At 43.2% G+C, this 12645-nt stretch overlaps 1 protein-coding gene across 1 annotated transcript in view; it reads right to left on the minus strand.

Moving 5' to 3' along the window:
* LOC134349859 (protocadherin-16-like) overlaps nucleotides 1-12645 on the minus strand; it is a 500217-nt gene that overhangs the window by 117392 nt on the left and 370180 nt on the right. Inside the window, exon 14 of the mRNA XM_063054823.1 lies at nucleotides 798-1658. Coding sequence (XP_062910893.1) covers nucleotides 798-1658 — 861 coding nt within the window. The remainder of the gene's footprint in view (nucleotides 1-797; nucleotides 1659-12645) is intronic.

Raw genomic sequence — 12645 nt, forward strand, 5'->3', positions numbered from 1 at the left:
ATGGCCGACTTCTGCTCCTTTGTCTTATGGTCTCGTGGTCTTATGATCTCTATGTTGTATACATATTTGGTTGTCTTCATTAACCTGGAAAGAGTGCAGAGAAATTTAAGAAGATGATATCGGGACTTGATTTATAGGCAGAGACTAGGCAGCGTAGAACTTAATTCCTGTGTAGAAGATTGATAGGTGACCTTATAAAGGTGCATAAAATCATGAGGGCATGGAAAGGGTGAATGTGCACCCAGGGAAGTGGAACTAAAAACTAGAGGGCACAGGCTTAACATGAGAGGAGAAAGATTTAAAAGGAACCCGAGGGGGCAACTTTACTCAGAGGGAGGTCAGTATTTGGTATGAGCTGCCAGAGGAAGTGGTGAAGACAGGTACATTAACAACATTAAAAGCCATTTCAGTAAGGACATGAATAACAGGGGTTAGAATGAAAAACATAGATGTGAGTGTGTGAGGTGTGAATGTGTGTGATGTGTCTGAGTGTGAGTGTCTGAGGTGTGTGCATATGCAGTTTGAGTGTGTGAGGTGTGAATGTGTGTGATGTATCTGAGTATGAGTGAGGTGTGTGTATACGCAGTTTGAGTGTGCGTGTGGTGTGAATGTGTGTGAGGTGTGGGAGCGTGTGTGAATGTGTGATTGTGAGTGTTGTCAGTGTGTATGAGCATGTGGGTAAGGTGTGAGTGTGTGAGGTGTGTGTGTGTGAGTGTGTGTGTTTGTGTGGTGTGAACATGCATGAGCATGTGAGTGTAAGTGTGGATAAGTGTGATGATGGCATCTTGCTTGGTTACCTGGTGCAGAATTCTCAGCCAGTGCCACATCGCTGATACTGCGCCGAAAGCGGATGCCATGGTAACGCTCCTCCCTCAGGTACACCATTACCACTCCGGTGGATGAACGGGCAGGTGACCCTTGGTCTGTGGCCACCACAAAGAGCGTGCGCTCTCTCAGACTCATCGAGCTCACTGCATGCAGCAGGCGGATCTCGCCAGTAAAGGAGTTAATGCTGAACCCATGGACCATGGTGGAGAACCTGTAGAATATGGAGGCGTTTGCACCAAAATCCTTGTCCTCGGCCTTCATGGTGGCTACCAGCTCATTCACCGGAGTGTGCCTGGAGATGTTTACGATAAGTGGGTCAGTGAGGAAGTGCGGAGAATTGTCATTAACGTCCTTCACAATAACTTCTACCCGGGTGGTGGAACTCCTGGGATCTGAGGAAGCGGAGTCCACGGCTCGCACCAGGAATGAATATGAGGTGTGCTTCTCCCGATCCAGTGTCATGGTTGTACTCACCTTCCCTGTCTTGTCAATGCTGAACATGCCCAGTGACTCACCACTCAGGTAATACAACACCTCTCCATTGGGACCTGCATCGGCATCAACTGCAGATACCTGCAAAACTATTGTGCCAACTGTACTGTCCTCCTCGACCTCGGCCACGTAGCTTGACTCCTGGAAAGTGGGAGTGTTGTCGTTGATGTCTAACACGTGTACAAAGACCGAGGCCGAGCAGCTGCGCTGGGGGTGCCCCTGATCCCATGCCACAATGGTCAGAGTATAGAGTGAGACAGATTCCCTGTCCAGACTGGAGCTTGTGGACAGGATACCACTGGTCCGGTCCATGTTGAAATGTCCGTTAGGATCACCCTCTGCAGGAAGGAGAAAAAATGAATGCCAAAGTCTTCCATTATGACTTAAAATTTTTGCAGGGTCATAGAATACTACAACACAGACACAAGCCATTCAGCCCATCTAGTACATGATGAACTATTAATCTGCTTGGTTCCATCAACCTGCACTCGGACCTGCATCATTAGAGGAATGGAGATGAGATTCTGTGGTAGAGACACCCAGATGGTATGTTGCCTCCCAGGTGCCAGGGTCAGGGACATCTCAGATTGGATCCATGGCATTCTAAAAGGAAAGATGAGCAGCTAGAAGTCTTGGTACATATTGGCACCAGTGACTCAGGTAGGAAAGTTGGTGACAGGTCACAGTCACAGAGAGTCAACACTACACGCAGTCACAGAGAGTCCGATGGTGACAGGTCACAGTCACAGAGCCAGTTCAACACTACACCCAGTCCAGGAGTCCAATGGTAACAGGTCACAGTCACAGAGAGTCAACACTACACCCAGTCAGAAGAGAGATTATAGGGAGCAAGGTAGAAAGCTGAAAAGTAGGACCTGCAGGGTAGAAATTTCTGGATTGCTGTCTGTGTCACGTGCCATTGAGAGTAAGAATAGAATAATTTGGTAGATGAATACATGACCGGGGGCAGGGGTTCAGATTTATGGATCATTGGGATCTCTTCTGGGGCAGGTATGGCCTGTACAAAGTGGACGGGTTGTACCTGAACCCGAGGGGAAACAATATCCTTGTGTGCAGGTTTGCTACAGCTGTTTGGGAAGGCTTAAAATAACTTAGCAAGGGGTTGGGAACCAGAGTGATAGGGCTGAGGATAGCGTAATTGCTCTACAAACAGAGGAAATGTGTATTGAGATGGCTAGCAAGGAGATGCTGATGATAGGGCAAAATTGCAGTCAATAGAATGAGTTGCAATGTAAACAGGGGACAGAAAGGGTGATGAATGCAGGACTGAAGGTGTTATATTTGAATACGTGCAGTATACAGAATAAAGTAAACAAACTTGTAGCACTGTTACAGATTGGCATATTTGATGTTGTAGGCATCACTGAATCATGGCTAAAAGAAGATTATAGCTGGGAGCTTAATGTCCAAGGATACACATTGTATCAAAAGGACAGGCAGGTAGGTGGAAAGGGTGGGGTGGCTCTGTTGGTAAAAATGAAATTAAATTATTAGAAAAAGATGACATAGAGCTGGAAGGTGTAGAGCTAAGGGACTGTAAGGATAAAAAGACCCCTGATGGGAATTATACACAGACCTCCGAGGAGTAGTAAAGGTGTGGTCTACAAATTGCAATGGGAGATAGAAAATGCATGTCAAAAGGGCAATGTTACAACAGTCATGGGGATTTCAACATGTAGATTGAGTGGGAAAATTAGGTTGCTGCTGGATCCCAAGAGGTAGAAGTTCTAGAATGCCTACAAGGTGGCTTTTTAGAGCAGCTTATGGTTGAGCCCATTAGGCGATCAGCTATTCTGGACTGATCATTTCCACGGATGCTGCTCGACCTGCTGAGTTCCTCCAGCGTGTTATGAGTGTTATTCTGGCCTGGGTGTTGTGCAATGGACTGGAATTGATTAGCGAGCTTAAGGATAAAGGAACTCTGAAGGACAGTTGATCATAATATGATAGAATTCACCCTGCAATTTGAGAAGGAGAAGCTAAAGTCAAACGTATCAGTATTACAGTGGAGTAAAGGAAGTTACAGAGGCATGAGAGAGGAACATCCTCTCCACATACACTCTGTCAAGGTCTTTCACCATTCGATAGGTTTCAATGAGGTCACCCCTCATTCTTCTCAATTCCAGTGAATACAGGCCCAGAGATATCAACACTCTTCATATGACAAGCCATTTAATCCTGGAATCATTTTCATGATCACCCGCCCCCACCCCCCGAACCCTCTCCAGTTTCAGTACATCCTTTCTAAGTTAAGGTGCCAGAACCTGCTCACAATACTCCAAGTGAGGCCTCACCAATGCTTTATAAAGTGTCAACATTGCATTCTTGTTCTAGTCATCTTGAAATGAATGCTACTGTAGCAGTGTGCTACACACAGCGCTAGACTAACCACACGGAGTCGGTGAGTTAGAGTTGCGATGAAAGAGATTTATTCAAACTTCGCGGCCTGCTTTAAAGCCTTCCCATTCCCACCCTCCCTGGGGTGGGACTGCTGTGGGGAATGCATGTTCCCAGACCCTTTCTGCGCACGGGATTTTCCCCCTGCTGGTGAAGATGGCCTGGCGCCCTTTTTGGGGCCGGCCCTTTGCCTGCGCGCGCTGTTGTGAGCCGGTTCATGGGTGCCAGAAAGTGGGTCGCCACATTGCATTTGCCTTTCTCATCACAGACTCAAACTGCAAATAAATCTTCAGGGAATCCTGCACAAGTACTCCCAAGTCTCGTTGCACCTCAATTTTTTGTATTTTCTCTCTATTAAGAAAATAGTCAACCCTTTCATTTCTTCTACCAAGGTACATGGCCATACACTTCCTGACACTGTATTCCATCTGAAATTTCTTTGCCCTTTCTCCTAATCTGTCTAAGTCCTTCTGTAGCCTCTCTACTTCCTCAAAACTACTGTCCCTCCACCTATCTTCATATCATCCACAACTTTGCAAAAAAGCCATCAATTCAAATCATTGACATATAATGAAAAAAAACTGGTCCCAACACAGACCCCGGTGGAACACCACTAGTCATCAGCAGCCAACCAGAAGAGGCTCCTTTTATTCCCATTCATTGCCTCCCACCAATTAGCTGCCGCTTTATCCATGCTAGAATCTTTCCTGAAAGATAGGCTCGTATCTTGTCAAGTAGCCTCACGTGTGGCACCCTTTCAAAGGCCTTCTGAAAATCCAAGTATATAACATCAACCGATTCTCCTTTGTCCATCTTGCTTGTTATTTTTTCAAAGAATTCCAACAGATTTTTCAGGCAAAATTTTCCCTTGAGGGAACAATGCTGATTGCGGCCTATTCTGTGCCTCCAGGTACCCCAAAACCACATCTTTCACAATCAATTCCAACATCTTCCAAATCACTGATGTCTATAATTTCCTTCCTTCTGCCTCTCTCCCTTCTTGAAGAGTGGAGTAACCTTTGCAATTTTCCAGTCTTCCAGAACCATTCCAGAATCTAGTGATTCTTGAAAGATCATTACTAATGCTTCCATAATCTCTTTAGTCACCACTTTCAGAACACTGGTATGTACACCATCTTGTCCAGGTGACCTATCTACATTTAGACCTTTCGGTTTCCCAAGAACCTTCTCTCTAGTAATGGTAACTTCATACACTTCATGGCTCCTAATACCTGGAAATTCCACCATTCTGCTAGTGTTTTCCACTGTGAAGACTGATGCAATACTTATTCAGTTCATCTACCTTTTCCTTGTTCCCCATTACTACCTCTCCAGCATCGTTATCTAGTGGTCTGATATCCATTTTCACAGTTTATGTATCTGAAGGAGCTTTTGGTATCCTCTTTAATATTATTGGCCAGCTTTATTGATTCCATCTTTACCTTCTTAATGACTTTTTATTGCTTTCTGTTGGTTTTAAAAGCTCTCCAACCCTCTAACTTTCCAATGATTTTGCTCGAGATGCTCTCTCTTTGATTTTTATGCTGGCTTTGACTTCTCTTGTTAGTGATGGTTGTGTCATCTTTCCTTTAGAATACTTCTTCCACTTTGGGATGTATATAAATTGCTTCCAGAAATTCCATCCATTGCTGCTCCACCATCGTCCTTGCCAGCGCCCTTTTCCAATCAATTCTGGCAAACTTCTCTCATGCCTCTGTAATTCCCTTCACTCCAAAGTCTGATATATCTGACTTCTGCTTCTCCTTCTGAAATTTCAGGGTGAATTTGATCATATTATAATCACCTGCCCCAAAGGGTTCTTTTACCTTCAGCTCTCTAATCAATTCAGGTTCATTGCACAACACCCAATCCGGAATAGCTGATCCTCCAGTGGGCTCAACCACGAGCTGCTCAAAAAAGCCAACTCTTAGTCACTGCAGAAATTCCCACTCCTGCAATCCATCATCAACCTGATTTTCCGAATCTACCTGCATATTGAAATCCCTGAAGTCTATTGTAATATTGCCGTCTTAGCATGTATTTTCTATCTCCCGTTGTAATTTGTAGACCACATCCTTAGCACTGTTTGCGGGTCTGTATACAACCCCCATCAGGGTCTTTTTAAACTTGCAGTTCCTTATCTCTACCACAATGATTCAACCCCTTCTGATCCTATGTCATCTCTTTGTAATGATTTGATTTCATTTTTTACCAACAGAGCAACACCGCCCCCTCAGCCTTCCTGCCTGTCCTTTTGATACAATGAGTATCCTTGGTCATTTTACTCCCAGCTATGATCTTCTTTCAGCCATGATTCAGTGATGCCGACAACATCATACCTGCCAATCTGTAACAGTGCTACAAGTTCATCTACCTTACCTTGTATACTGCGTCCATTCAAATATATCCCGTTCGGTCTTGGATTCATCCTTTTTCATTTTGTCCACCGTTTACATTGTAACTCATCCTGTTTACTGCAATTTTGCCCTATCAACAGCCTCTCTTCACACTTCCTCATCTTCAGCACCAGCATCTGCCTTTCCTGTCATACTTTTGCTTTGAAGTATATGCAGCTCAGGACATTAGTCGCACCATTCTCCACCTTTCGATTCCTAACTTTGTCTGACATTTACCTGAGGATAGATACAGGCCAAAGAAGTATTCTAAAGTCAGGATGATGCTGACAAGAGAAGTCAAAGCCAACATAAAAGCCAAAGGGAGGGCATATAATAGAGCAAAAATGGGAAGTTCAATGATGTGGAAACCAGCAGAAGGCAACTAAAAAAGTCATTAAGAAGGAAAAGATGGAATATGAAGCTAGCCAGTAATATTAAAGAGGATACCAAAAGTTTCTCCAAGTATGTATAGTGTAAAAGAGAGGCCAGAGCAGATATCAGATGCTGAAAAATGATCCTGGAGAGGTAGAAATGGATACATGGAAATCTGAACAAGTATTTTCCATCAGTGTATCTATACCCTTTATAATTTTGTATACCTTTATCGAATCTTCCCTCAATCTTCAATGTTCTAGGGAATGAAGTCCTTACCTATTCAACCTTTCCCCATAACTCAGGCCCTCAAGTATCAGCAACATCCTTGTAAATTTTCTCTGTACTCTTTCAATCTTATTTACATCTTTCCTGAATGTAGAGTGTTCAAAGCTGGACACAATACTCCAAATTAGGCTTCACATGGCATCATCCTTGCAAATTTTCCCTGTAGTCTTTATATTTCCCCACTATTTACTTCACCTTTTACAGAAATGGCCACATTCCATTTACCTTCCTATGTACCATCAGTGACCGTGCGCTAATTCTGTGCTCTTTATGGTATTATGGACTTACACCGCAGTCTGCATCCTCTCTCCATTAGAACACAGAGCAGTACAGGACCAGAATAGGCTTTGTTGTACCACATTAATTCAACTAGAACATAGAACATAGAAATTTACAACACATTACAGGCCCTTCAGCCCACAATGTTGTGCTGACCATGTAACCTACTCTAGAGACTGCCTAGAATTTCCTTAGTGCATAGCCTACTATTTTTCTAAGCTTCATGTTCCCATCCAAGAGTCTCTTAATAGACCCTATCGTATCCGCCTCCACCACTGCCGCCGGCAGTGCATTCCACACACTCATCACTCTCTGTGTGAAAAACTTACCCCTGACATCCCCTCAGTGCCTGCTTCCAAGCACCTTAAAACTATGCCCCCTTGTGTTAGCCATTTCAGCCCTGGGAAAAAGTCTCTGACTATCCACACGATCAATGCCTCTCATCACCTTGTATACCTCTGTCAAGTGACCTCTCATCCTCCGTCACTCCAAGGAGAAAAGGCCAAGTTCACTCAAACAATTCTCCAAATCCAATATCCTTGTAAATCTCCTCTGCATTCTCTCTATAGTATCCACATCCTCCCTGTAGTGAGGTGACCAGAACTGAACACAATGGGATCTGACCAAGGTCTGATATAGCTATAATATTACCTCACAGCTCTTGAACTCAATCGCACGATTGATGAATGCCAACACACCATATGTCCTCTTAACTAATAATTAAATTCCTAACTAAACCAATTTCTCCTTATAGGACATGTCCTCTGATCCAGACAGCATCTTCTGCAGCCTCCCAAAGCCTCCACATTCTTCCTATTACTACTGGAAATGATGCAATACTCCAGACGCAGGCGTAGTTTGAGTTTTGTAAGCTGCAGCATATCTTCTGGACTTTCAGATTTAACATCACATATAAGAGGAAAACCCTGCTTTGCTATTTTCCAGTCAAGTGGATAAACTCATATGACCTCACATCTACAACTTTTTGCAGAGTTCTCTTCCCACTGATTCATGCGTTATCGTAGATACAATGTATCTGGGCCCTTCCGCTGAATCAGGGAAATGAGGCTAAATGGATGAGTCCATAAGACTATAAGAGCAGAATTAGGACACTTGGCCCATTGAATCTGCTCCTTGCTTCCTCAACACAATCTGCTCATCTACCTATCTTCGTATCATCTGGAAACTACACCACAAAGCCACCAAATCCATAGAAACATAGAAAACCTACAGCACAACACAGGCCCTTCAGCCCACAATGCTTAACCAATTACCCCCGGGATCAATAAGTTTGCCCCGACATCTCCTCTGTACCTACTTCAAATCTTGAAAATTAATCCAACATTCAAATCTTGACATACTGTATAACTGACCCCTGTGGAACACCAAACAGAAAATGGTCTTTTATTCCCACTCTTTGCCTCCTACCAATCAACCAATCTTCTATCCATTCCATACTGGAGTCTCTAGAACTGATGACTGAGGCTCCCACTGGTTACAGCATCATAATCTGAAAATGACAGATTTTCCCCACCCACAATTTTCTCTTTGATCTTCTTTCTCTTTTTACAATTGGGATAGAGGCATACAGGGCTATGGTCCAGGTGCGAGTTGATGGGACTAGGCAGAATAACTGTTCAGCATGGACAAGAAGGGCCAAAGGGCCTGTTTCTGTGCTGTAGTTCTGTGACTCTACAACATAATTGCTTTATTTGGTCTGAATTACACCAGTCTCCCCTTCATTTTTTCATTACCTTTTCATCTACTTAACCTCCTAAATGACAGAAAAAAAGCTTTTGTATCTCAATACAGAGAGAGAAACTATCTCCCACAATGCCAAATAACCAGAGCACCAGTACAAAATCAGTCCATATTATTAAACAATACTTCTCCCTTACTCACCAGCTGCATGTACTGCTCCGCAAGAAGTGTTCATCCACTTCCCATTGCTTTGCACATAAACTGCCACTATCATCACCCTCGTAACCCTTTTACTCTTAATATATTCATATAATTGATATCCATGTCAATATTTCTCCCTATTGACATTAATCCCATTTGCCATGTTGGGAATGTAGCCATCAATGCCTTGATCATTTAAGTATATGTCCAGAAGTCTCATAAACCTTGTGGTTGTACCTGCAGATTGTATCCACCTCCTCTGGCAGTGAATTCTGGATATCAACCTTTCTCAGTGTAATCTCTTTCTCACCTGTAAATCTCTTTGCTCTTAGCTGGAACTTGTAAATCTCTTTCTCACCTGTAAATTTCTTTGTTCTCACCTAGAACCTGTAAATGTCTTTCTCACCTGTAAATCTCTTTGGTCTCACCTGGAACCTAAGCCTCCTGCATTGGGAGAAATTTCTGCCTTTCCACTATAGTGATGCTGCTTATAATTTTTTGCAACTCTGTCAGGGACCTCTAACACTCAGCTTTCCTTTCTGCCGGGTAAACAAGTCCAGCCTATTCCATCCCCCACTTAACTAGTCTTCCAAGCCACACAATACCCTGATGAGTCTCCTCTGTACTCTGTCCAACACAACCACATCATTCCTATAGCATGGAGACCAAATCTACACAAAGTTCCAAAGTGCAATCTTACCAGTGTTGCAGCACAATGTCCCAGCTCTTATATCTGTGCCCCAATCTAGAACGGCAAGCACTCACATATCTTCTTCGCATCCCTATCTACCTGTCCTGCCACTATCAGGGAATTGTGGACCAAGAGCCAAACTTCCATCGTTCACTAATGTTCCTTTGTGCCATACCAGCCACAACAGTATACGTCTGAATACTGTTTGACTTCCCAGACTGCATCACCTCACACTTGTCCGGATTAAATTCATAAGATATCAACTTTTCATGAGATATTTAGACCATAAGACATAGGAGCTGCTGGTAATGGATTGTATAAAATCCTACTTTGCAGCTGCAAAGGACCATTTCAGTTTACCTTTAGCTGAAACCGCTTCCCTGATGATGCTATAGCCTTGGCCCAACATTCAGAGCTGTTCCACTCTGAAAACAATACTTCATACACCATGATATTATTCATCAACTTCAGCCTGGCATTTAACACAATCATTTCTCAGAGGCTGGAGGGTAGACTGTCCTCACTGGGATTCAACACCCTTTCTGTAACTGGATCTTGGACTTCTTGATGGAAAGAGCCCAGTCAGTCCGAGTTAGCAGCAACATCTCAAGCTTCATCATGCTGAGCACTGGTGCACACCAGGTTGTGTGTTCAGCTCACTGCTGTTCATGTGCTGTCAGATTCAGCTCAAATCGCATTACCAAATTCACTGATGATACAACAGTGGCTGGCCTCATCAGCAACAATAATCAGTTGGTTTAGAGAGAAGAGGTTGAGAGGTTTGTCAAATGGTGCAAGAACAGCCCGAGTCTCAATGTGGACAACACAAAAGAGATGATTGTGGACTTCAAGAAAGCACAAGTTGACGACTCTCCCTTGCACATCAATGGCTCTGCTGCGGAGAGAGTGAAGAGCACGATGTTCCTTGGTGTGCACATAGCGAACAATCTAACCTGGACCCACAACACTTCCTCAAAAGTCAAGAGGATATTGAGGTTTGCAAGGCTCCTTGACTCCATTCTAACAACTATCTACAGGAACGCTAAGGAGAGTACACTGTTTGACTCCATCATTACGTGGTACTGAATAACAAGACATTAGACTACAACACCCTACAGAAGATAGTACAACCCACCAAGAGGATCACCGGGGTTTCTCTCCCCCCCATTTGTGACATTTGCTGAGACCATTGCAGATGAAGGGCCTGAAGAATTGTTGAGGATCCCTACTACTCATCTCACAATCTCTTTGACCCACTGCCACCAGGAAGGAGGTACAGGACTGCAAGACTGGGTAACAGTTTCTTCTCTCAGGCTGAAGAATACCCTGCCACCACCAAGGTCTTATCACTAGGACAGCAAGCTGTTTACTGTTTAGCTGTGCTTTTCTTCACTACATGCATTTTGTATTATATTTTATTAACTTATTTATGGCAATATTTTGGTTTATGTGCTGTCGTGTTATATGTTTTGTAGGTGGATGGTAGTCTGGAGGAACGTTGTTTCATTTAGTTGTGTATATGTACAGTCAGATGACAATAAACTTGATCAGAATTAGGCCATTTGTCTTATAGGGTCTGCTCTGCCATTCCATCATGGCTGATTTATTATTCCTCTCAACCCCCTTCTCCCTGTAACCTTTGATGCCCTTACTAATCAAGAATTTATCAACCTCCATTTTAAATATCCCCAATGATTTGGCCTCCACAGCTGCCTTTGAATATGAATTCCACATATTAAAACTCTTTGGCTTAAGAAATTCCTCCTCATCTTTGTTGTAAAGAGACTTCCAGGTATTCCTAACCCTCTGGCCCTAGACCACCCCACTACCCCACTATAGGAAACATTCTCTGCATGATTTTAACTTCCACATAGATTGGGTGAATCAGGTTGGTCAAGGATGTCTTGAGGAGGACTTCATAGAATGCATCCATGATGGCTTTCTTGAGCAGCATGTTAGTACATGTACAAGGGAAAATACTATCTTAGATCTAGTCCTGTGCAATGAGACAGGTAAGGTTAACGATCTTGTAGTCAGGGATTCTCTTGGAAAGAGTGATCATAGTATGATTGAATTTTGCATACAGATGGAGGATGAAATAGTTAGATCTAAAACTAGTGTATTATGCTTGAGCAAGGGAGAGTATAACAGGATGAGGGAAGAGTTGGCTAATGTGGATTGGGAGAACAGGCTATTTGGTAGGACAGTTGAGGAACAGTGGAATATTTTCAAAGAGATTTTTCACAGTGCTCAACAAAAATATATTCCAGTCAAAAATAAGGACAGTAAGTGTGGGGACAGCCAGCCTTGGATAGCTAAGGAAATAAAAGATAGTTTCAAATTAAAAATTCATGTGTACAAAGTTGCAAAGAGTAGTGGGAGACTGGAGGATTGGGAAAACTTTAAAAAGCAACAAAGAACAACTAAACAAGAAATAAGGAAAGGGAAGATAGAATATGAAAATAAATTAGGACAAAATATAAAAACAGATAGCAAAAGTTTTTATAAATATATAAAGCAGAAGACAGTGGCTAGAGTCAAGGTAGCTCCCTTGGAAGACGAGAAGGGGAAATTGATATTGAGTGATAAGGAAATGGCTGAGGCATTGAAGGACTATTTTGTGTCGATCTTCACGGTGGAGGACACGTCTCATATACCAAAGAAGGATGTTATGGACGAAATGGGAGGTGAGGACCTCGATAAAACCACTGTCACTAAAGAGATAGTGATGAACAAACTAGAAGGCCTGAAGGTAGATAAGTCCCCTGGTCCTGATGGGATGCATCCCAGGGTGCTGAGGGAATTGGCGGAAGTTATAGTAGATGTACTGGTAATCATTTACCAAAATTCTCCAGACTCTGGGCAAGTCCCAAAGGATTGGAAGACAGCAAATGTCACGCCACTTTTTAAAAAAGGATGTAGGTAAAAGACGGGCAACTATAGGCCAGTTCGCTTAACATCTGTAGTCGGGAAAATACT

The sequence above is a fragment of the Mobula hypostoma genome, chromosome 7, assembly GCF_963921235.1.
Source record: "Mobula hypostoma chromosome 7, sMobHyp1.1, whole genome shotgun sequence".
NCBI lineage: Eukaryota > Metazoa > Chordata > Chondrichthyes > Myliobatiformes > Myliobatidae > Mobula > Mobula hypostoma.